Below are 25,074 nucleotides of genomic sequence, written 5' to 3'. Positions count from 1 at the left end.
GTGTGTCAGAGCAAGTTTGTGTGTGTGTGTGTGTGTGTGTGTGTGTGTTTGCATGTGTGTGTGTGTGTGTTTGCATGTGTGTGTGTGTGTGTTTGAATGCGTGTTTGGTTACACACGCTGAACAAGTTTGTGGTATGATGTAGAAATCTTTTAGCAGTTTTGGGAAATACATTTTGAGTTGAAGTTAATGTACATCTTTTTTGTTTTTCTTTTACTTGTGTATGTTGACAGGTAATTAATTCTAAAGGAAGGGAGTACTGCTTGTGTGAATAGCATCAGAGTGACCAAACAACTAAAGGAAAGAGGGAAGGAGAGGGAAGAGGGGGAGGAAGATAGGGTGTGATGTAAAGAGGGGTAAAAAGTATTTAAAAAAACAGAGATGAGTTTGATATTTATTTACTGAGACTGAAAACATACATTACATACCCTGAATGCCAGCTTTGCTTTCAAACCCATACATTGCTGCTATTGTATTGCGCTGGCAGTTGAAGTCATAAAATTCTAGCAAGTGGAAACCTGCCATGTGGCATTCAGATGTTTTTATCAGATGTTGTTTCTTTGCCAGACATTTAGATAAGATATTTGTGTGTATCAGTCAAAAAAATAAAATTTAGGGAGGCCAAAAATTTGTATGTAAGCACTGCATTTTTTACCAAGGAGTAACTCTTTTGTTCAAACTGAAAAAGAAACAAACAAATGAGGTTTTTACAGCTGAATTCTATAAGATAAGCAATAATGTTCCATCATATGCACTCAAAGATTGGTGGGCTTCTTCAGTTTTCATATGGTACAGATATTTACTGACTAAGATATTTTGTTATGTTACTTTTGTGACTTTTTGTCATCGGTCATTTTTCTGGATATACAGAAACAATAAATTCCATTGAGTAAAATTAAGTTCTTTATGAATTTAGCCTGAAATAAATGACATATACACATTCACACACATCACAGGCACCCATGCAGGTGGCACATAAAAAAACACCTTTTGAGCGAGGCCATTGCCAGTACAGTGTGACTGGCCCTCGTGCCGGTGGCACGTAAAAGCACCCACTACACTATCGGAGTGGTTGGGCTTAGGAAGGGCATCCAGCTGTAGAAACTCTGCCAGATCAGATTGGAGCCTGGTGCAAACTTCTGGCTTGCCAATCCTCAGTCAAATCGTCCAACCCATGCTAGCATGGAAAGCGGACGTTAAACGATGATGATGATGATGATATATATATATATATATATATATATAAATTCAATAATAGGATGAATTCTTTTACAAGAATTTATCAAGTAGCTAGCGTGAAAAAAACCTCATAAGGGAAAAAATCCATCATTTATTCCCGAAATATATATTTATTTATATAAGGGCATTACTATACAATAATGCTTCACGCCATGAGGGACTCTAAGCGTGGGTAAGGCCAAGACAATGCAAAGTAAATGCAAGGTAAATCACAAGAAAACAAATATGTGAATTAATCCAGACTTACCTTGTGTTCAATATTTCGGGGTTATGACCCCATTTTCAAGGAATTGACAATTGTTGCCAGTGTGCGTGTGTGTGAGCGTGTGTGGAGTGGACATGCACGGAGAGGTGTTGCTATAGCAACCAGCTAGCTTCCTGTAACTCTTTTATATTGTTAATCTTAAGTTTCTTTTGGTGTATGAGGATGGCCCCAGAGATTCTAAGGTTACCTCTGTTCTGCTGTGTTGCCTTAATGTGCACTGTGAACTGCTGGGCCTGGCATTTCCATAGATGTTTCTTCACAGAAGTGTCTGCCTGCATGTGTTCCTTAATGCGTACATGCAGCTTTCTTGTCATGCTTCCTATGTAGGATGCACCACATTTGCCACAGATGATCTCGTATACAACATAGGTCCTTATTTACATTATTTACATTTGACGGATATTTGTCCTCATCTTTGGTGTTAACACGTTTCGGCTGATACACCCTCCAGTCTTCATCAGATGTCTTGGGGAAATTTCAAACCTGCGTTCTCATTCCTAAAGTAATTTTATTATGCAGGTCACTGCTTGGAATCGAACTTAGAACCTTGGGGTTAGTAGCCCGTGCTCTTAACCACTATGCCTGAATATTAATAATAATAATAATAACATCGAAAAATACCTTAGGAATGAGAACCCAGGTTTGAAATTTCTCCAAGACGCCTGATGAAGGCTGGAGGGTATATCAGCCGAAATGTTGTGTTAACAACAAACAAGATGAGGACAAATATCCGTCAAATTTAAATAATGTAAATAATATACATAATTCCTCATCTCTTAAATATAGAACAACATAGGTCCTCTGGCACAATTCAGGGTCACTGATGGGGCAGTTCGATAATGTGCACTCCTCGGAGTAGTGAGAGGTGTTGTTCTTGGACAGAGCTTTTCTCAGGGAAGGGCCAGTGTGCTCTATCTGTATGTCGAATCCTTCCCTGCAGATTGTGTGTTGTATCGCTGCAATAGTTCTGTCGTCAAAGTGTGGTAGCTTTAGAAAGCACGTGACAGACTTGGGAGTATGATTGTTCTTCCGGAGTTTATTGGCCTTGATGTTCTTTAGGCACCGTTGTTTAGCTAAAGATACCCGCCATCTTTGGTGCTGGTGATGGTGGTAGTAGTAGTAGTAGTAGCAGCAGCATTTTAGCTTCAGCTCAGGCATGAAGGAACAAGCCTGTAATCAAAGGTGCTCTAAACTTGCCCCTCCCATCTTGCATACATTTAGAACCACATAATCCAATGTGCCCTTTATTTTATAAGCTGATTGGGTGTGATCTTTGAAAGATGACATGCTACTCGACCAATAAGACTGGTGTTGATTATACCCACCCTGAAGATCTGCAGGTAAAACAAGGGTGGAAAGGCAAACAGGAATCTAGTTTAGTTGCTTGTAACTGAGTGAAATCTTTTTTTTTTCTTTTTACTTGTTTCAGTAATTTGACTGCGGCCATGCTGGAGCACCGCCTTTAGTCGAATCAAATCAACCCCAGGACTCATTCTTTGTAAGCCTAGTACTTATTCTATCGTTTTCTTTTGCCAAACTACTAAGTTACGGTGACCTAAACACACCAGTATCGGTTGTCAAGCGATGTTGGGGGGACAAACACAGATACACAACATATACACACACATACATACACACACACACACATATATATATATATATATATATATATATATATATATATATATATATATATATATATATATATATATATACATATATATGACAAGCTTCTTTCAGTTTCAGTCTAACAAATCCACTCACAAGGCTTTGGTCAGCCTAAAGCTATAGTAGAAGTCCCTTGCCCAAGGTGCCACACAGTGGAACTGAACCCGGAACCATGTGGCTGGTAAGCAAGCTACTTACCACACAGCCACTCCTGCACGTATGTCAATGATATCAAGTATTGTTAATCCATTAGTGACTAGGATGCATAACCCAGTGGCCAGAGTGTTGCACTCACAATTGTGAGATTGTGCTTTTTATTCCTAGACTAAGAGGGTTATTGTGTTCTTGAGCAAAACACTTCATTTCACACTGCTCTGTGATCACTTCAACAACTGATGCATCATACACCATGCACTTGTTCAGGCAATGTTGATCTAATGGAAGGAAGGAATAAATGTACAGCACATACTTTTGATCACTATAAACAAATCATTTGAACAGGTCATTCAGCAAAAGCTGAACACTCATAAGTTGTTATCGATGGAAGATTCCATCATTAGTTACTATATTTCTGTTGAAATATACTGCTTTTTTTTTTCAATTAATTTTGAAAATAATGATGGATTTAGCAAAATAATTTTGTCATTATTAAACTGGCAATTGGAATATGAATTAACATAAAACTTTGATGAAAGGTTTTAATTTATATCACTTAATCATTTTGTGACCATATTTCAGTTGAAATACACTCTTTTTCATCATCTTCAATTAATTCTAAAAACTATGAAGAATTTAGTAAAATAAATTTGTTACTATTAAGCTGGTGTTTGGAACATAAATTAACATGAAATTTTTATGGAAGGTTTTAATTTATATCACTTTAAATCAGGAAGTTTGTATCATAAATCTAAAAGATAGTTTGTATTGTTGATCTAAAAGATAGAAGTCAGGTAGTGGTGATCAATGGGGCCTCCTCCAAGAAAACACAAATAATGATTGGTTTTCCTTGCTAGCTATGTAGATGATACAAAAGTCTCTCAGAGGATAAAGAATCCTGGAGATGTTGTGCATCCGCAACGTGAATTAGATGCAATATACAGGTGGGCTGAGGAAAATAACATGCAGTTTAATGCTGGAAAATTCCAAGCCCTGCACTACCAACACAGGAAGCTCACCGAAAAGCAGACAGGATACACTGGCCCAGGAGGGATTCCGTCCCTGTATCAAAATCAGTGCATGACCTAGGCACCGACATGAGTAATGATGCATCTTTCCAGGTGCACATTATTAAGCTCGCAATAAAATGCTGACAGCTGGCCAGGTGGATCTTTTGAACTTTCAGAACAAGAGAAAATGAAACCATGATGGTCCTCTGGAGGACTTTCATTCTCAGCCCTCTGGATTATTGCTCCCAACTGTGTTACCAAACAGTGTAAAATTAACAATGGAACTTGAGGCAATCCAGTGAAGCCACACAATGAAAATTGATACAATGCAACATATCAGCTACTGGAAGAGACTGAAAGAGTTAACTATACTCCCTGGAATGAAGGCAGAACTGATATACAGTAACATATATCTGGAAAATCCTAGAAAAACCTGTTCCAAAGTTTGGCATTGTCATTTATACAAACAGGGGTGCTATTGCATGGTACCAAAGATCCCAATATTGCCATCAGGATACAGGACCAGATACTGCAACAGCTTGGGCTTCAAACTCCTACAACTTTTCAGTATCCTCCCACAGATCCTGAGAGACCTGCATGGCATGGATGTAGGCTTTTTCAAAACAAAACTAGATCTCCTTCTGTCAAGAGTTCTGGATGAACCTACCTCTAGGCAAGAAACACAGATGGGGGCAGCAACATCAAACTCCCTCATCCACCAAATGTCACACATGAGAGGAGGTTTAGTGAAAGTGCAGCAAAGTAAACAGTGGTGCCACAGCATGGCCACAGTCCTTGGACTGAAGCTTAAAGAAAAAAAAATCGAGCTGGAGAGTGAAGCATAGTCTTGGGTATCAAAAAGGGTTAATCTGCACAACTTAAACACCAGGTTATAATCAAGAATTGAATGGGGGTCGGTGAAGTTTTCAATAGTATCCCAACAATTCAATGGACTACAAACCAAAAATTCTGAAAAAATTCAGACTGAAGGAATGTAAACCCAGTAATATAGAGAAACTGGTTGGACAGTAGAGAAAATGCACTGTCTGTTACATTAAATACACACAATTAATTGCATGTTGACAGATTGTACATTCTTATACCAATAACACAGCTGAACAAACAAGTCAACTTCCTATTTGGCTACTTGAAATACGCAGAACATTTAGACTTGTTTGCATCCAAGTAAAGGTAATATTTATTGAATCAAATTCTGTCTTTGGTCTATTATTTATTAAAATTACTGAATGCTTTTGTAGCATCAGACTGAATAGCTATGATGTTCAGAAACTAGATTAATGACCATCATCATCATTTAAATGTGAATGGTCTTGGTAGAGAGAAACTGAAAGATATATATGCATATGCATGTGTGTGTGTGTGTGTATATGTACATGTATATAATGTGTATGAGTGTGTGTGTATGTGTCTGTACTTTTGTCCTGACGTCACATGATAGTTGTAAACAAGTGTTACCTTCATACAAGTAGTGCCCTCTGTTTCCAGCCACAAGGGAATATGACCTTGCTTGGAAACAGGTGAGGGTTGTTGACAGGAAGGGCATCCAACCATAAAGAAATCTGCCTCAACAAATTCCATCCATCCCATGCAAGCATGCAAAAGTGGACAGTAAATTTCTCATTTCCATCACTATCTATCGCACTTTCTGCTCTTCATCTTCTACTACACTCTCACCCAAAGTACACAACTCTACTCCCATAGTCTTACAACTTTTACCCATCCATCCTGATTCTCCTGTCAAAGCTATCCTGATCTTCTGGTCATCTTCTCAGAATTGCTACCTTGAGTGAACAAATGCATCATAGAGCATTTGTTCTAACAGGATGCAAAACAACTTCACTAGTGCCAATACCACAATAAAATGCACTCGGTACACTCTCTAAAGGAGTTGGTTATGGGAAGGGCATCCATCCACAAAAACCAGGTCAATAATAAAGTCTACAACTGAGATACGATCCTACAACTCATCTAGGAGAACAGTAACTCCAAATATGAACTGACTTGGATCTTGATGATACATCCAGCCCATGCTTGCATGGAAAACAGACATAAATTTTTGGTGATGAGAAGGGTTATATAGATCAGTAGAGTTTGTTCTGTTTTTAGATACCTTTCTAATACCAGACACTCAATTTAAAACAAGAGTATCATTTCTTTTTTTTTTTTTTGTTAAGCATTGTGTTAACTCAGATTGTTTTTTAGAACCATCTTATAGTAAGATTAGATTTCTCATCACTTAATTGTTTTGTTTTTTCTTTCTTTCACTCATCCTGTATTGGTGGCTCTCCCAACTATGTCTAGGTGTATTTCTAATTCATTCAAATGGATAAAAGTCAGCATTTCCAGTCTTCCCCCACAGCACTTAAATTGTTTCAAATTTTAGCACAAGGTCTGCAATTTTTAAATACTTGTCTAATACTTTACTAAATCAACCCAGGAGGAATAAAAAAACAAAGTTGACCACAGCAGAAATTGAGCTCAAAAACACAAGAGATCATGACAAATGCTATCAAGTATTTTCCCACTGTTCTAATAATCCCACCAGCTTTGCTGCTTGTCCCATACCACGTAAATTAAACTAGATTTATGCTGAACTATTTTGCTATTGACCTATGTTTAATTTATTCAGTTTTATTTCTGTGGAAAATAATTCATGAAAGAAAATTTAGCTTTTGATATTTTTTATTAGAGTGTGTTTGTTTACATAAGCCATACAGGTTTTTTTGCCACAGTTTTGTGTTGTACGGTCATGTTTTCTTTATTGTATTATATAGTTTACTGTCTTTGTTTAATCTTTATTGTTATAGTTTTTTTGTTGTTAAACCTTCCTGTTACACAGATGTTTTGAAGAGCTGAAAAATAGTTAAAAATAGTTAAAAATAGTAATAAGCAAATTATGAACATCTTGCTATCTTAAAAAGTAATAAAGTAAACATCAGATAATATTTGTAAAATTGAATCAGATAAACATGACTGGAATATCTTTGATTATAGCTTTGTTTAATCAGGTCTATTTTCAATATGTGCTGGAACTTTGGGATTTATTGACTGGGCCCAGGTAACCATCTTTTGCTTATTAAGGACCTCTTCCCATTGTTGCTGTTTTTGTAATTGTTATTTGTTGGTGCTGTTGTTAATTTTATTTTATATGGTTTGATGTACCCCTCTAACTCTGTTGTATCCTATCTTTGGGACATTCTTCCATGTTGTTAAGCCCTAGTGACATATAAAGGATTTATCATTATTATTATTATTATTATTATTATTGAGGAGGCAAGCTGGCAGAATCATTAACCTGCCGGACAAAATGCTTAGCAGTATTTCATCTGCTGCTACGTTCTGAGTTCAAATTCTGCCAAGGTCAACTTTGCCTTTCATCCTTTCAAGGTCGATTAAATAAGGACTAGTTACACACTGGGGTCAATATAATCGACTATCCCTCTTCTCCAAAAATTTTCAAGGCCTTATGCCTAGAGTAGAAATAATAATAATAATTATTATTATTATTATTATTATTATTATTATTATCATAGACATCACACAGTATACAATATCGTGAGGTTGTTGATTGAAGATATTTTGCTTACCAGTGGTTTCTGCTGCTTGTCAAGTCACAATGAGGACCTCAGACAGACTGTACTTTATGCAATATGCATGCAGTTCCAAGTAATGCCGACTTTTGCAATACATCTAAACTGTAGGGTATCTCTAAGGTTTACACATATTTTTTCAGATTGGGTGGTATTGAACTCAATGCTCCGATGACAATAGGGATAACCTTTATGTTTGACTCTCGTAGCTGTCACATCTTAGTGATCTCAATTCTCAGGTCTCCATATTTATCAACCATTTCTCTTTCTTTCATGATGATATGTCATTTTCCTGGCACTGCCACATCAATTATTAGGCACTCATTTGTCCCTCCTAAAGGTTACTATATCCGGCCATCAGTGCTCTAACACCCTGTCTGTCTGGAAATCAAAGTCCCAGAGGATTTATGCCTTCCCCTTTTCATCCATTACCTTTTCTGATGTATGTTGGTAAGCACCCGTAACCTCATATCCATACTTACGGTATAGTAGCCAGTGGAGGTTTTGGGTGACCTTGTTGTATCTACGCTTGTATTCTTTCTGCGCAAGACTCTCACAAGCACTAACAATGTGAGTCATGCTTTCACCGCTCTTCTCACACATTCCGCAGAGGTCCATTGAACTTGTGTGGTATATATTCATTTTCACTTAGTTTATAGTCAATGCCTAGTCCTGGGCAGTGATGATTAGGCTTTCAGTATTCTTTTTTAGGTTACCCTTATTGAGCCACCTCCATGATGCTTCCTGGTCTTTTAATTTGTTGGTTTCACGGTGGAACTGACCATGTAATTTCATACAGAGCAAGGTTTCTTCTCTCTTGTTGGCTGTTCTTGATTGAAATTCATGAGCACTCTCAAGTCCATTTTTGCTAACTCCTTCTGCACTAGCAGCAAACTGTAGCAGTACTGTATTATTATTATTATTATTATTGAGTGAGAGAGCAGTGCATGCCATCAAAGTGACACTGGGGTAAAATATACAAAGCCCATTATACCCATCATGACTACCCGTCTGATAAGGGTACACCAGGCACATGCATCACAACCATATGTGCGCGACATAGTGATCTCATATCAAGATAAACAGTGCATGGCCTTGCAGGTGGGGCCCAGTTAGAATTTTCTTCAGGTCGAGTAGCCCATCCCACTCAAAAGGTCCCTGAATAAGCTTTGTTTAAGGATGCTGAGCAAAACATCCATGTTTCCAAAGGTGAATTATTCAAATCCCAAAGAATTCCTCTCAGCACATGACTATGATGCTCCCCGACTACTTCTGCTCATGATCAGAGATGCACATATCGTCAGCCACCAAGGGACATGCTCAACTGGTTAAGGTCAAACAACTGACAAGCAAATCTGTGGTATTAAGCAGAATATTTGCTGTAACCCATCTTTTATACCAAGACAAAACAATGTACATGATAACACTTCCAATCAATTAAGATCAGAAGCCATGAGAGCCACTGCCTGGTACTGCATCCGGGCATTTATTATTATTATTATTATTATTATTATTATTATTATTATTATTATTATTTCCATTTTACTTCTCAGAGCTCTCAATTTTACTTGCTCCAATTAATTAAGAGCAGACAGCAACCTGTTGTCAAAGGTCTCACAGTGTCACTTTCCACAATACCTAACACCTAAGTACCCATCTCAAAATTCTCCTTGTCCCCAACAGAGCAGTTTTCTGAGCATGTTCTGTCCTCATGTCAATTCCACTTTCTCCGACATATTTCTCAAACCTGGTTGTTAGTGCTCCCAGTGCCCCTACAACTACTGGAATGACAGTTACTCTCTTCATTGCCAACATTCAAGATTTTATTATTATTATTTTTTGTTTTTTAGTAGCTTGTATTTTACAATCTTTTCCAGTTCTTTGTCACATACATGTATGTCTCTAGGTATGGCAATATCTATGATATTGGTTTCCTTTTTCCTTTTATCCACTACAACAATGTCTGGTCTCTAAGCATCAACCACTGAATCACACTGGATTGTTTGTGTTGTGTCTTCTCAAGACCACAATGGAAATAACTACATCTTTTCCATGTAAATCAAAATAATTTCTTTAATTGTTTGTTTTCTGTCTTCTCAAATACAGCGACACCATCTTCCCCCACTACCACTTTTGAATTTCCATGCTGACTCAAATCAGCTAACTCAAGACTGCAATGGAAATAACTACATCTTCTTCATGTAAATCGAAATAATTTTTTAAATTTCTTATTTACTCTGTAAGAACAGCCATGTTCTATGAAATATTTAAACTTCTATATTTAAACTAATAAATTCTGTTGTGGTCCCTTTCCCCACCCCTCTCTCTCTCCCTCCCTCTCTCTCTCTATCAGGCATATCTTTCTTGTTTGTTTTGTGTCTTCTCACACATAACAACATCTTCCCTCACTGGCGATGCGCTCACCCACCCCACCCCAACCAGCTCAATTTCTTGTATAGAGCTGCACAGTTAGACACATCCTCCTCTGCCCCATCTTTCTCAATCTCTTTCCCCATGTCTTCTTTCTTGGTGATGTTACATTCGCCACCATATTCTACTCAATACTACAGATTTGCTTGTCAATTGTTTGACCTTTGGGCATGTCCCTTGGTGGCTGACAACATATGCATCTCTGATCATGAGCAGTAGTGGAGGAGCATCATAGCCATGCGTTGAGAGGAATTCTTTGGGGTTTAAATAATTTATCACTAGAAGCATGGATGTTTCATTCAACAGCCTTAAACAAACCTTATTCAGGGACCTTTTGAGCAGGATGGGGCTCAATTCTAACTGGGCCCCACCATGTACTGTTTATCTTGATATGATGCTGCACACATATGGTTTGTGATGCATGTGCCTGGTGTACGCTTATCGGATGGGTAATCATGATGGGTATATTTGTACCTCAGTGTCACTTTGAGGGCATGCACTGCTCTCTCACTCAATAATAATAATGATGATAATTATAATAATATGCAATACCAGGCAGTGACTCTCATGGCTTCGGATTTTAACTGACTGGAGGTGTTATTATGTACATGCTTTGTCTTGGTATAAAAAGATGGGCTACAGCAAATATTCTACTCAATACCACAGATGTTTTCCAGTTGCTTACCTTAACCAGTTGAGTATGTTCCTAGTGGCTGACAATATGTGCATCTCTTAACATGAGCAGGAGTAGTGGGAAAGCATCAAAGCCATGTGTTGAGAGAAATTCTTTGGGGTTTGAAGAATTCAGCTCTGGGAACATGGGTTTTTCGTTCATCATTCTTGAACTTATTGCAGCAGTCCTTTAATTTTTCTAAGCCCTTTAAAAAAACTTGGAAGGTTAGGTCTCCAACCAGGCCTTTTGAAATATCCTTAAAGCCAGGATCTTTTCAGCACCCCTCGTATCCTTCAAAGCCACTAAAGTGTGCATCATTGATACACTAGCATTGATTCAATCAATTACACACCTTTCACAAATTATATGACTGTATATTTGCATCACCAAATCCTTATTATTGTTTTACATTGTTATTACTTACCTACTCTTTGTTTTGCTTCTTTCCTCAGGTACAAATGTGCAGTAGTTACCAGCATGTTGCACCTTGGTTTAAACTGCTTATCTACCCACACCGCTCATTAATGGACTGGTGCCGAATAAGCATTCGCAGGAACTTACGTTATTGCATAGATGACAGCATTAAAGAGTTGGAAATTCCTTTGGAACTTAAACATTTCCTATCACTCAAAGAATTCACATGATGCCAAACCCAGACCTATTTTAATATTTCATTTTATATTCTACCTTTTGCAGTTGGTACCATCAATGTGAAGGACAATCATTGCATTTGTCAATCCAATTTCTCTGAAGAACTGGAATGCCTAAATACTACAGCCATCCTTGGTGCTACACTAAATTCTTTCCTAATAACACCTGAAAAGCAAATTCTAATGCAAAACTGTAAAACTCTCAGTACGTGTTTGTGTGTGTGTATATATATATATATATATATATATATATATATATATATATATATAAATATACATATATGCATATATATAGTTGCTGTTTATTTATTTTGTGATACTGAACCAAAAAAGAGCTCATGACAATCTTTTGTTAGAAGTGTGTGTTGAGTCTGACACTCATTGATGTAACAGGATTACATATACACCCTATGCTCAAACGTAAAGATTTCATGCAGTCAACCAATCCACTGTATTGCATGCTTGACTGTATTCATCAATGCACTGTGAAATAAGTACATACATACATATATATATACATACATACAAATATATATATATACGTATATACATACATACATACATACATACATATATATATATATATATATATATATATATATACATATGAAATTTTATTTACCATATTGAGTACTCTCTCACTCACTGTCCTTTTACACACAAAAATATTGGTGTAAAAACACACACACACACACACACACACGTACATACGTAGCTACTTTTGAAGCAGTTACAAATAAGGAAATTAAGAAAAAAAATGAAAAGTCTTTCAAAATTCATATTTTTTAAGATAGAAATTTTTTTTTTTTTAAAGATTTTAATCATTCAAAGAAGCTCTTGTTTGAAATTAAAACATAAGGTTTCATCTATTGTGATTGATTGATTAATTGATTTGACAATTGAATTAATATTGATGACAGTCTGGAATGTTATGATGGAGATAATACAATTTACAAAAAATATATAAATAAAAACAAAAAGCAGTTAAATCTTGTATACTTGTTGTTCTTCCTTTGATTTTTTTTTTTTAAACTCCAGACACCACAGGTCCTGAGGAAAGCTGATATCTTGAATATTTAGGTGATAATGCACAAGCACCGGTTACGTTGGACTGGACACCTTATTAGAATGAAGGATAGCAGGATCCCTAAGCAGATGCCATATGGGGACCTTGTAAGTGGAAAAAGACCCCAGTAGAAACCAAGGCTGCGATTTAAGGACATACATACATACATACATACATTCTCTTGTTCATTTACCCTTTTACTTGTTTCAGTCATTTTGACTGTGACCATGCTGTTTTTTGTAAGCCTAGTACTTATTCTATTGGACTCTTTTGCTGAATCATTAAGTTATGGGGACATAAACACACCAGCATCAGTTGTCAAGAGATGGCAGAGGTATACATACATTACACACACACAAACACTCATACATAATGATGGCAGTCAGCTCAGTAATGATTATAATTATTGCTTGTTAATGAGCTGCAATTTAAAGATAAATTTTCAACCTTGCTCATGATTTGCAGCTTTTACTGTAACTATTAAATAAATGTGTTCTGTTCACTGGAGGCTGCTTAATAATGGTAGTGAGAGAGAGAGAGAGAGAGGGGGGGAAGAGAGAGAGAGTGTGTGTGTGTGTACTCAAGAGGAAAGATTTACTTCTAAGTCTTTTTTTTCTCTCTCTTGTTTTCTGTTGAGAAATTTTTATTGGATGGCAAAAAAATGGAGAGGAAAGTGCATACAAAATATTTTGCATGTTCCTTCTCTTTGCTTTTTTTACTAGTTTTCCATATCAAGGCTCCAGTGTATTATTTAAATGTCTCAGTTAAATGCAATACACAATCATGACAGTTGGCATTGTGTACAAACATGTCTCTTTAGACTTCCAATAAAGAGATAAAGTTTCAAACATGATTGGCCGACATTGTCTTTTTTAAAGAGGCAATGATCTATTTTTACCCTCATCACAATCTTTTGTTCATGTAACATGGCCAACTAGACCAGTCTAGAAAGACAAACTTGTTTACAAGTTGATTATTGATCTTTTATAGGGTTTTCTTTCTCTGTACCTCACTTCAGTTTTGCATATCTAATGAGATTTGCTTTATATTGCTTGAACACATTAAGTGTATTTGTATCCCCTTTTGTCCTTTAACCTTTCACATGAATATTACCCACTGTTTTTACATTGAATTTAAGATAGTCTTTATCATTTAACTTCAAATTTTTCAGTGGGTATTTTCCCAAGAACATAATTCTCCATAAAACAGACACTTTGGAGTTCTTTTGTATTCTATGTGAACTGCATGGCCTGCCCACTTTGGTCTGCTACATTATAAGAAAGCTTCTGTGCATGCAACATTTGCTAACACCAAAACATCAATATTCCTTACAAAATTTCAATATTCCTTACATAGTCTCACCAAGATGTATGCAAAATTTTTCAATGTGGCTGTGTGGTAAGAAGTTTGCTTCCCAACCACATGGTTCTAGGTTCTGTCCAGCTGTGTGGCACCTTAGGCAAATGTCTTCTACTATTGCTCTGGGCCAACCAAAGCCTAGTGAGTGGCTTTGGTAGACTGAAACTGGAAGAAGCCCATCGTGTGCGCGTGTGTGTGTGTTTTGTTCCCACTACACCACTTGACAACCAGTGTTGGTTTGTTTATATCCCCTTAACTTAGCAGTTCAGAAAATGGGCCAACAGAATAAGTACCAGGCTTAAAAAAAAAAAGTACTGGAGTCGATTCATTTGACTAAAAATTCTTCACGGTGGTGCTCCAGCATGGCCACAGTCTAATGACTGAAACAAGTAAAAGAAGACACTTTTATTGAAAATGTTCCAACCAATTAACATGTTCATGTTCCACAGCCATAATATATAAGCAAAAAATACACACAGGCAAAATCATGTTTTAAAAATAAATATTTTATTGTCATTTTTTTAATTTATCATTGAGACAATAATGAAGATTATCATTTTCCAAAAGATATCCATGACTTCTGTGTTCTATCTGCAGTTTTGTCATTGAGATTTACATCCTTATTCAACACGCTGACAAGATATTTAAAAGAAGACACATTTTTTAAAATGTTAACCAAATACCATTATTTCTGGATCCACATGAACCTTTTCTCGGGCAAGATTGATAAAGAACAACAGTTTTAGCAAATGACCAATGAAATTTTATTCATAGGCATTTGAAATTTTTTTTTTATTGTGCATGACAACACTGGACAACAGTCACCAGTGTGCAAAAGATCTTTTATCATAAATGCTAAAGTGAGTAATTTAGGATTGTTTGGGGTTGAGTAAACTTATCAGTTGTGTAGTAGCAAAGGCCATTATTGTGGAAGCACATGGCTTAGTAGTTAGGATGTTGATCACATGATTACAAGATTGTGGTTTTGATTTCTTGACCAAGAATGCATTATGTTCTCAAGCAAAACATTTCATTTCATGTAACTCCAGTCCACTCAGCTGATGAAAATGAGTAATCCTGCAATGGATCAGCATTCCGTCCAGGAATAATATATGCACCATGGAAACAGGAAATTAGCCCTATGAATCTATATGATGATTTTGTAATGTTGCTTTTTTCTAGGTAGAGTTGTTGGCCCTACACAAGCCCAGTTTTACCTCTGGGAAAAGTTGGTTCAAATTATTCTGGCCTCTATCCTTTAACCTGTTCAGCATGGTAGATCCTACAAGGAGCTTGCACTCTGCTGGCATTATTAAGTGCTTCATACATTAGACTGTTTAATGGACTGCTCAAATAGAATTGCCAATAGCCATAACAATGAGTTATATGCGCTAATGCAGGCAAACCTTCTACAGGAAACTCCATTGAAAATATATACAATAGCATTTTCCTATTCTTTGATTCCCCCTCAACAACCAGCTAACAAACAAGTACTGTCTGTTATTATAAAATGTTCTGAAAGCTTCTACTTTAGCTGGAACAAATTTTATCATTATATTTCCTAACAATCATTTTGCTATATTTTATTTGATAGTTGAGCAGATTCAATTGCTATTTTCTAGGAAGCTATGTAGTCAAGCAACCACATAAAGTCTCCCTCATTGGCTTGTTATATTACTTGTATATTTGGGAGGATGAGATGAAACAATCTATTGATGATTGAAGCACCAGGCAAGCCACAACATGATACCTCATTGTAACCAGAACCTAACTGTTTGCCAAAATGTCTTTGCCATTGTAACCATGAATATCTCCAACAAATTCCACATAAACCACCTACACTCGGATATACTGCTGCAAACAACAACTTTTTAATTGAATGGGCAATGGTGCCTAAAAATAACTATAGAAAAATACATTACTAAATGTCCTTTCCAGGTGATGCTAGTAAGTTAGCTATGGCCTAGGTCAATGTGGCCGAAACCTATCTAAGTATCTCAGCTAGACACACAAACCAACACTTTTCATTGCTGACTGTTTTTTCTTCCTTAACACATTTGTGCAGAATCTTTATGAAATAGCCACTTAGTTAATTAACTACAAAGTAAGAGACAGGAAAGGTGGTAATTCAAGCAATGTTGATCTAAGAACATTAATAGAACAGGTGCTTCTTAATGGCAAGGAGAGCTCCCATCACCTTTCACAAGGCTCCTGAGAGTGGTGGGAGAAAGAGGGGGAGAAACTATGACTCATGGGTTATCTGCAGGTCAGACAACTGGTCCAAATGTCACAATAGAGAGAAGAACGTAACCAAAGGTATCCAAGGGCCAGAATATGGTGTTAGAGTGGACAATGGATTAAATCTACTACTCATGAATACATACATCTAACTGCTGCACAGTCACCATGCACCAAATTTCATTTGCATGATCTGGGCCAACATCATCATCATCTAACGTCCACTTTCCATGCTAGCATGGGTTGGACGATTTGACTGGGGACTGGCGAACCAGATGGCTACACCATACTCCAATCTCATCTGGCAGAGTTTCTATGGCTGGATGCCCTTCCTAACGCCAACCACTCTGAGAGTGTAGTGGATGCTTTTTACGTGCCACCAGCACGAGGGCCAGTCCGGCGGTACTGGCAACGGCCATGCTCAAATGGTGTTTTTTATGTGCCACCTGCACAGGAGTCAGCTAATGTTTTGTTCGCATGCCACCGGCACAAGTGCCAGTAAGGTGAAGCTGGAAACGATCGTGCTCAAATGGTGCTTTTTACATGCCACCAGCATGGGAGCAAGACCGCTGCTCTGGCAGTGATCCTGCTCGGATGATGCTGTTAGCACTCCACTGGCACGGGTGCCAGTCATCAAATTTGGTTCAGTTAACATAAGACTATAATAGTAGATATATTCCCATGGTGCCATGCCTGTATCAAGAATATATATGATACAATATCAAAATGCATTCTTGAAATTACTATCTTGCAAACTTGACCCTTTGAGCCCTGACCTCCTGAACCCTATTTGACCATACACATGGCTTCCTGATGCACACCACTGGTAGAGCGGTTCTACGGTATAGAGAAAAATAAGCCATCCATTGGTAAACCGGTGTTATGAGCTCAAAGGGTTAATCTATACCAAAATAAGTGATGTCTGGACTTTATGAAATAATCAAGGGTTCTACATAGACTGACTACATTAGATTTTATTAAAAAGTTAGAGTTTATGATAAGTACCTTTTGAAGAAACGGTTGAGTTTACAGGACTGAAAATTCTTAATATAAACAGCAAGTACAAATAAATAATATATAAGTCAGCATCTTTAATATTTAATTAATCAAATTCTAGGCAATCTTGAGATAAAATTTAAGAGCATTTGAATTTTGATTAAGTTGATAGTTGAGATCTGAGGAAAGTAGATATAGAATATCAGCAATTACTCCTTTAGTGAAGAGATGGATCCTTCTTCAGAGAGGTGGACTGATCATTGGCAAGATGGGGCCTTCATTGGTAAAATGCATCTTTTATTGAAGAAATGGATCCTTCATTGGTAAGCTATGTTATATAAGGCTGTTGGATTTTCCTTCATTCTCATGGCAAACCACACTTATTGCACTTTCACTTTCAAATAGTTGGATATAATTAGTTTTAGATATATGTATATATATATATATATATATATATATATATATATATATATATATTTTTTTTTTTTTTTTTCTCTCTGCAACCAGGAAAAGAGATCAATCTGATTAATTTTTAATATTAATTAGCATCTTAACAGAGTTTGATAATTCACTCACTTTATCCACAGTGCACAAAAAAGTTTAACCAATACCTGATGAGGTATTCATAAATGCTGAAACTAGTCAGATTGACACACTCTTTTCTGACCTGAAAATAAAAACTTTTTTATTTAACCATAGTGATTATTTTTGTATAGTGATGTCAAATATACATTTACTAAAGAAACATGCATGTAAGTTTATCTTTACATCTCTAAACATGTGTATATTTGTGAGCATGCACTACAGGTGAATGCATAAATTTATATCCAAAATATCATGTGCAATAAATTATATGAATGTTTGAAATTAATTGTCACTTGGTCTAATGTATACATTTTTATATAAGAAACAAATAATCAGAAATAAAATTTTAAACTAAAAATAAAATACATAAAGAAATTCTTTTTTTCTTCTTTTTGCTTAATGAAAACTCAGATTCTCAGGTGAAATGAGATATGTCTATATCCACATACTTGTTTTTGACAGTAAATGTTGTATTTATAAAAAGCCAGAGGTTATTTGAATCTAAAATCACAAAAATATGTCCATTAAAGTTGGACACACCTATTATAGACAAATTACATAAATATCTCAACAGTGACAACATAAACTTGTTTCAAACATGCATGCTGTGTCTTTGTTTATCTTTCGTCTCCTTACTATTGTCTTTCACTCCCAGTTCTTCTTCTTCTTCTTCTTCTCTCTCTAACTCATTCTCTTTCTCTCACTAGCTCATTCTCTCGCTTTCTCTTTCACCCTCTCTTTAATTCTGTTTTACTATGCTTTTACTCTCTCGTTTTTTATATATATGGTACAGGTGGTTGGTTAAGAAGCTTGCTTTTGCAACCATATGGTTTCGGATTCATTCCCAAAGAGTGGTACCTTCTACCATAGTCTTGAGCCAATCCAATGCCTTGTGAGTGAATCTAGTAGAGGGAAACTGTGCGGAAACCTGTCATATATATATATATATATATATATATATATAGTCACTATAAGGATATATAAACCTCTTATGAGGATTACTTCATCCAAGTGACACTGGTTTACTATATCATATTGTTGAGAAATATCTCTTCAATATAAAAATAGGTATATTATGAATATCAAATATTATTAAGTTAGAAAATGGATATAAATTAATGGATATAATTTAATTTATTAACATTTTTAAGAAGGCCTACAATTGTTTCAGTTCACACTCAATACAAATCACAAACATATAGAATAAAATGAGTTTGCATTTTGAATATTTAGAGTAAAATATCTTCAGGGCCAATGGACATTAAGGAAACTACATGCTGATCAATTGAGATTCTCCATCAGACTGCTGGAGAATTTCATTTGAAATCTTTTCATCCTTAATTATTCCCAGTACAATCACAGAATAATCAAACATGAAAGTAATGACACATATACTCCCATTGCCTATATTTTCTAACTTCAATCACATTGTCTATATAGACATATTCATTCATGAAACATCATAATTTGCAGTGGAGGCTCTGAATTCTAAAGAAAATCTATAGAGATAAACTTAAAAGTGAGAATATCACACTGCTAACATAACATAAGACAATGTATTGAATTGTAAACCTTTAATATACTTTGTAGTATATCACGGTTGCAAAACAAAATGCCATGACCTTGCCAGTGATTAAATATATATGTACCAGCTACCAGGAATGTGTTCAATATACAAATTGGACTATCTAATTATGTTACACTGCTAAATCTAGTGGGTATTTAAGCAATGTGTTCGTGGATTATTGATGGGTTAGATGAGGTGCTGATGAAAGGATAATAACCCTTGAAATATGCATATACACCCATTACCTATTTTTTGCTATCTTTGGTTATACTGTGTACAAAGATATATTCATTTACAAAACATTGTAATTTGCAGTGTTGGCTCTGAATTCTAAAAAAAAATCATCATCATCATCATGAAACATCCTCCTTCCATTCTGGTATGTGTTGGGAGCTTACTAGGCAGAAGACTGAACCAGGCTTCAGTGTCTGTTTTGGCATGGTTTTTACAGCTGGATGCCCTTCCTAACACCAACCACTCCACAGATGGGCTGAGTGCTTTTTGCATGGCACCAGCACAGGTGAGGTCAGTTTTGGCATGGTTTTTACAGCTGGATGATTTTCCAAATGCCAACCACTTTACAGAGTGGACTGGGTATTTTTTAAGTAGCAACAGCACTAGCAGAGTCACCAAGTAACTTTGCAAGACATGGAATCTTTAAGGGAGAGGGGCCATTGAGGGAGTGATCTTGTGCCAGATGATGAATGATTAGAGAGTGACAGGGAGACAGATCTATTGAGATAAACTTAAAAGTGAAAATAATGCACTGCTAACACAAGGCAAGACATAGTATCGACTTGTAAACCTGTTGTATACTTGATAGTTTATTATGGCTTCAAAACGAAATATCGTTGCCCTACTAGCAATTAAATAAAGGTAATGTCCTGATTCATTCATGCTGTAACTGTCTGAATTCTTAGATAACACTTTAAGATAGAAATTTATAAGTCTGTATTCCACCTTAGAGTATTGACAATCCCAATTGATGAGGACTATCAGTAGGATGGTCACTACTTGAGAATTCATGCAATCTGAATGTATCACAAGCATACACTTCCATACACACAAGAGAATGCAAGTGTAAGGCAACTAGTGTGTTTGTATCAAAATACAAAGGATGACACAATGCCATCACTCAACGGAAGAAAAGTATTCCATGCTCTACATATGTCTACTACATGCATACACCAAACACTGTTATGACAGCTTGTATATGTATATGTGTGCATTCATCAGCAGAGGCAACAGTGACAACAGCAGCAGCATTTTAATGTGTACTTTTCTATGCTTGCCTGGGTCAGGCGTTCCATTTTTTGAATTTATGTGTGTGTGTGTATACACTTATGTACATACACTCACAGACATGTATGCACCCATATATGTCGATAGAATGATACTTCATCTTTAGTAACTCTTCCTTTTCTTCTTCATTGCAGGCAAATAACAGGTTCCAGTGTCCAATCATTGAGTTCTTGACCAAGTGGAGTGCAGGCTGCCTGACATGCACAGATGACTACAGCTCATTTACAGAGATGACACCATCAGGAACAGGAATGTGCACAAATGGCCGAAGAATTTTAGGGAACGAGAAACCAGCATTGAAGACAAACTATACACTGGCAGACCATTAACTGCAACCACTGACACAAATGACAAGCATTTTGGAGGCATGTGTCTTGATGGTTAGGGTGTTAACCTCATGATTGTAAGATTTTGGTTTCAAATCCTGGACCTGGCAATGTGTCTTCTTGAACAAAACCCTTCATTTCACATTGTTCTAGTCTAATGAGTAATCAAACTTGATTAAACAGAAAACTGAGAAATCCTAAATTTCACTCCTAAGCTATTAGTGTGGTTCTGTGTGTGTGTGTGTGTGTGTGTATATATATATATGTGTGTGTGTGTATATATATATATATATATATATATATATATATATCAACTTTAAATAGAGCTCAAAGCTGATCCATTGAAAATATTTTATTACAACAATAATAATAATAATAATAATAATGATGATGAAATTGACCTATGAACATTTCGATGGAACATCCAGAATGATTAATACATATCATAAAATATTATAAAATATAGGATACTCCTTCTCCTCGGGGTCCCATTATTATTGCTATTATTATTATTATTATTACTAGTAATATACAGCCAATAAAAACAGAAAACATTCAAATCCAATTTTTATATTTGACCCATGAAAATATACAAAACAGGATGAAAAGGTATTAGATGGCACACAACCGTTCATCCCAAATGTGCAAGGAACGAGCAAATGGCAAATCAACTCAAACCCCCAACCACTCCGAGAGTGTAGTGGGTGCTTTTACATGCCACCTGCACTAGGGCCAGTCAGGCAGTACTGACAAGATATATATAGATATATATATAATTAATCAATTAAAAAAGTGGAGAAGAAAAACAGAAAAAAGCATCAATGCGAAGACATGGTACATGCAAAGTATTAATAAGATGCTCAGAGAAGGAAAGAAAGAGTGGTTGTTTTACATTTTGAGCAAAGCTCTTCTTCGGAAACAGGAGACATGGGAAAGTCCAAAAGAAAATGAAGAAAGAGGAAAAAAATCACCAACAATCCACATGTCATTACAGCATATGTATATATAATTGTTTAATAAACATATTATATATTTTTATGAGCTACTAATAGTTTCATACAATGACAACATCTCAGACAACATTTTTTAACACATCTGGTGTCTTCGTGTAATCCTCAGGTTAGCCTTCACACAATGCCCAGGCTAGACTGAGGATTGTGTGAAGGCACCAGATGTGTTAAAAATGCTGTCCGAGATGTTGTCATTACATGAAACTATTAGTAGGTTATAAAAATATATACTGTGTTTATTAGATATTTATCTCACATTAGATGGAGTACCTTTTTTGTTAATATTACCATCACAGAATAGTACACTATATATTTGTGTGTGTGTGTGTATATATATATATATATATATCATCATCATCGTTTAACGTCCGCTTTCCATGTTAGCATGGGTTGGACGATTTGACTGAGGACTGGTGAAACCGGATGGCAACACCAGGCTCCAATCTAATTTGGCAGAGTTTCTACAGCTGGATGCCCTTCCGAACGCCAACCACTCAGAGAGTGTAGTGGGTGCTTTACACACACACACACACATATGCACTCACACACACACACAAATGTAGATATATTCACAAACACATGCATATACATATATTACCTAGGCCTTAAATGTGTTCAACTTTGTGTATGGCTATGTCCTTTGGTTGCTGGAGATGACACCTAAAGAGGCAGGAAAATGTATCCACAACTCTCCTCATATTCCCTGACAATAAGCTTGTTGTTTTCCTTAATGGTTCATCAATTGGAAAATTCTTGAGTCTTGAGATCATCTCCCCTTTTCAGATGGAGCTTAGTCTTAATTGTCATTTGGTAATTAAGACACAACCTCTAGAATTAGAGATCATCACCATCATCATCATCATCATTTAACATCTATTGTCCATGCTGGCATAGGTTAGACCGTTTGACCAAGGCTGGTAAGCTGAAAGGCTGCACCAGACTCCAGTTTGATTTGGCATGGTTTTCTAGGGCTGGATGCCCTTCCTAATGCCAACCACTCTGAGAGTGTAATGGGTGCTTTTACGTGCCACCAGCGTGAATGCCATTTGCATGACACCAGTATCTGCCATGATTGTGATTTTTCTCAGCTTAATGGGTCATCTTTTCATGCACAACATAATGCCTAAGATCTCAGTCATTGCCTCTGTGAGACCCAACACTTGAAAGGAACTCAGCCACTTTGCATCCCTGAGGCCCAACGCTCAAAAGGAACTTAACCACTTTGCCTCTGTGAGGTCCAACGGTCAAAAGGTGCTCTTTATGTGCCACCAGCAGAGGTGCCAGTTATATGATACCAGCATCAACCATGACTATGATTTCACTTGGCTTGAAGGGTCTTCTCAAGCACAGCATATTGCCAAAGTACTCAGTCACTAGTCATTGCCTTTGTGAGGCTTCACCACTTCGTCCCATGTCTTCCTGGGTCTACCTCTACCACAGGTTCCCTCCACAGTTAGAGATTGGCACTTCTTTACACAGTGGTCCTTGTCCATATTCATCACATGACCAAACCAGTGCAGTCATCTCTCTTGCACACCACATCTGATGCCTCTTATGCCTAACTTTTCTCTCAAGATGCTTACATTCTGTCGAACATGCACACTGATATTGCACATCCAGTGAAGCATACTGGCTTCATTTCTTTCAAGCCTACACATGTCCTTGGCTGTCACAGCCCATGTTTTATTGCCATGTAGCATAACTGTTCACACACAGGCATCATACAATCTGCCTTTCACTCTGAGAGAGAGGCCTTTGTTGCCAGTAGAAGTAGGAGCTCTGTGAACTTTACCTAGCCTAATCTTATTCTCACAGCTACACTTGCAGAACATTCATCTCCACTACTAACTTTGGTCACCTAGATAATGGAAGCTATCTACTACCTCTAGCATATTCCCCTGGCAGTTGATGGAGTCTATTTTCTGCACATTTTCTGTGTTTATTGTACCTGTGTCTCTTCCACATACAAAAGCTAATTTCCCTGTTAACCTTCCTCTAATATTGCTGCACCTTTTATGTGTCCAAAGCTTACATCAGGTGCATCTTATGGAGTTGCTACCAATGCCTTTTCAACAAATCGAGCAGGGCCCTCTACCTGAAGGGATTTGTGATTTGTCTGCCTTCTTACTTAATAAAACTTTGGTTTTTGCTAGGTTAACTTTAAGACCCTCCAATTCTAGAGTTTGCTTCCATACCTGGAACTTCTCTAGTTTTGGTAGTGATTCAGCAATAAGAGCAAGGTCATCAGCATAGAGATCCCATGGGCAGCCTGTCTTGAATTCCTCTGTTATAGCCTGGAGGATTATGATGAACAAGAGGGGGCTGAAGACTGATCCTTGGTGAACCCCTACTTGTACCCTGAATCCTTTGCTGTACTCATTGCCATCCCTTACCTTACTGGTATCATTCCTATACATAGCTTGTACAGTTCTCATCAACCACTTGTCTATCTCTAGTTTTCACATTGACCACCAGATAAGGGATCAGAGGACTCTGTCAAAGGCTTTCTCCAAGGCAACAAAGGCAAGTACAGAGGTTTATGTTAGGCTCAGTACTTCTCTTGCAGTTGCCTTACCAGAAATATAGCATCAGTGGTGCTTCTCCCTGGCACAAAACAAAACTGAATCTCATCTAGGCTAACTCTCTCCCTAATTAGTTGGGCTATGACTCTTTCCATAACTTGCATAATTTTAATAAATCAAGAACTTACTGTATTTATTTATGTTGTTCAAATACGTGCCAGTGGCACATTTTTGCTTATATACATACATGTACTTATGTATGTGTATATATATATACATATATCATGATCATATATATATATATATTATCCTCATCATCATCATCAAATGTTCGCTTTCCAGGCTGTCATGGGTTAGACACTTTAACTGAAACTGCCAAGCCGAAGAGCTGCACCAGGGTCCA

The 25,074-nt window shown here is 36.7% G+C and overlaps 1 protein-coding gene across 8 annotated transcripts in view; it reads left to right on the top strand.

The window, feature by feature from the left end:
- LOC106876760 (uncharacterized) overlaps positions 1–12,694 on the top strand; it is a 72,544-nt gene extending 59,850 nt beyond the window's left edge. For 6 of the 8 annotated variants that reach the window (XM_014925452.3, XM_014925487.3, XM_052966942.2 and 3 more), the window contains one exon: positions 11,503–12,694. In XM_014925452.3, coding sequence (XP_014780938.1) covers positions 11,503–11,694 — 192 coding nt within the window. In that variant the 3' untranslated portion in view covers positions 11,695–12,694. Of the gene's footprint in view, positions 1–10,053; positions 10,149–11,502 lie in introns of all 8 variants that reach the window. The other 2 variants (XM_089350495.1, XM_052966945.2) reach the window with 1 other exon arrangement.
- Positions 12,695–25,074: the final 12,380 nt, after the last annotated feature.

The sequence above is a fragment of the Octopus bimaculoides genome, chromosome 4 (genome assembly GCF_046866305.1).
Source record: "Octopus bimaculoides isolate indiv1 chromosome 4, ASM4686630v1, whole genome shotgun sequence".
Lineage (NCBI taxonomy): Eukaryota > Metazoa > Mollusca > Cephalopoda > Octopoda > Octopodidae > Octopus > Octopus bimaculoides.
The sequence above is the reverse complement of the archived record's forward strand: the minus strand, read 5'-3'. Positions and strand labels throughout refer to the sequence as shown.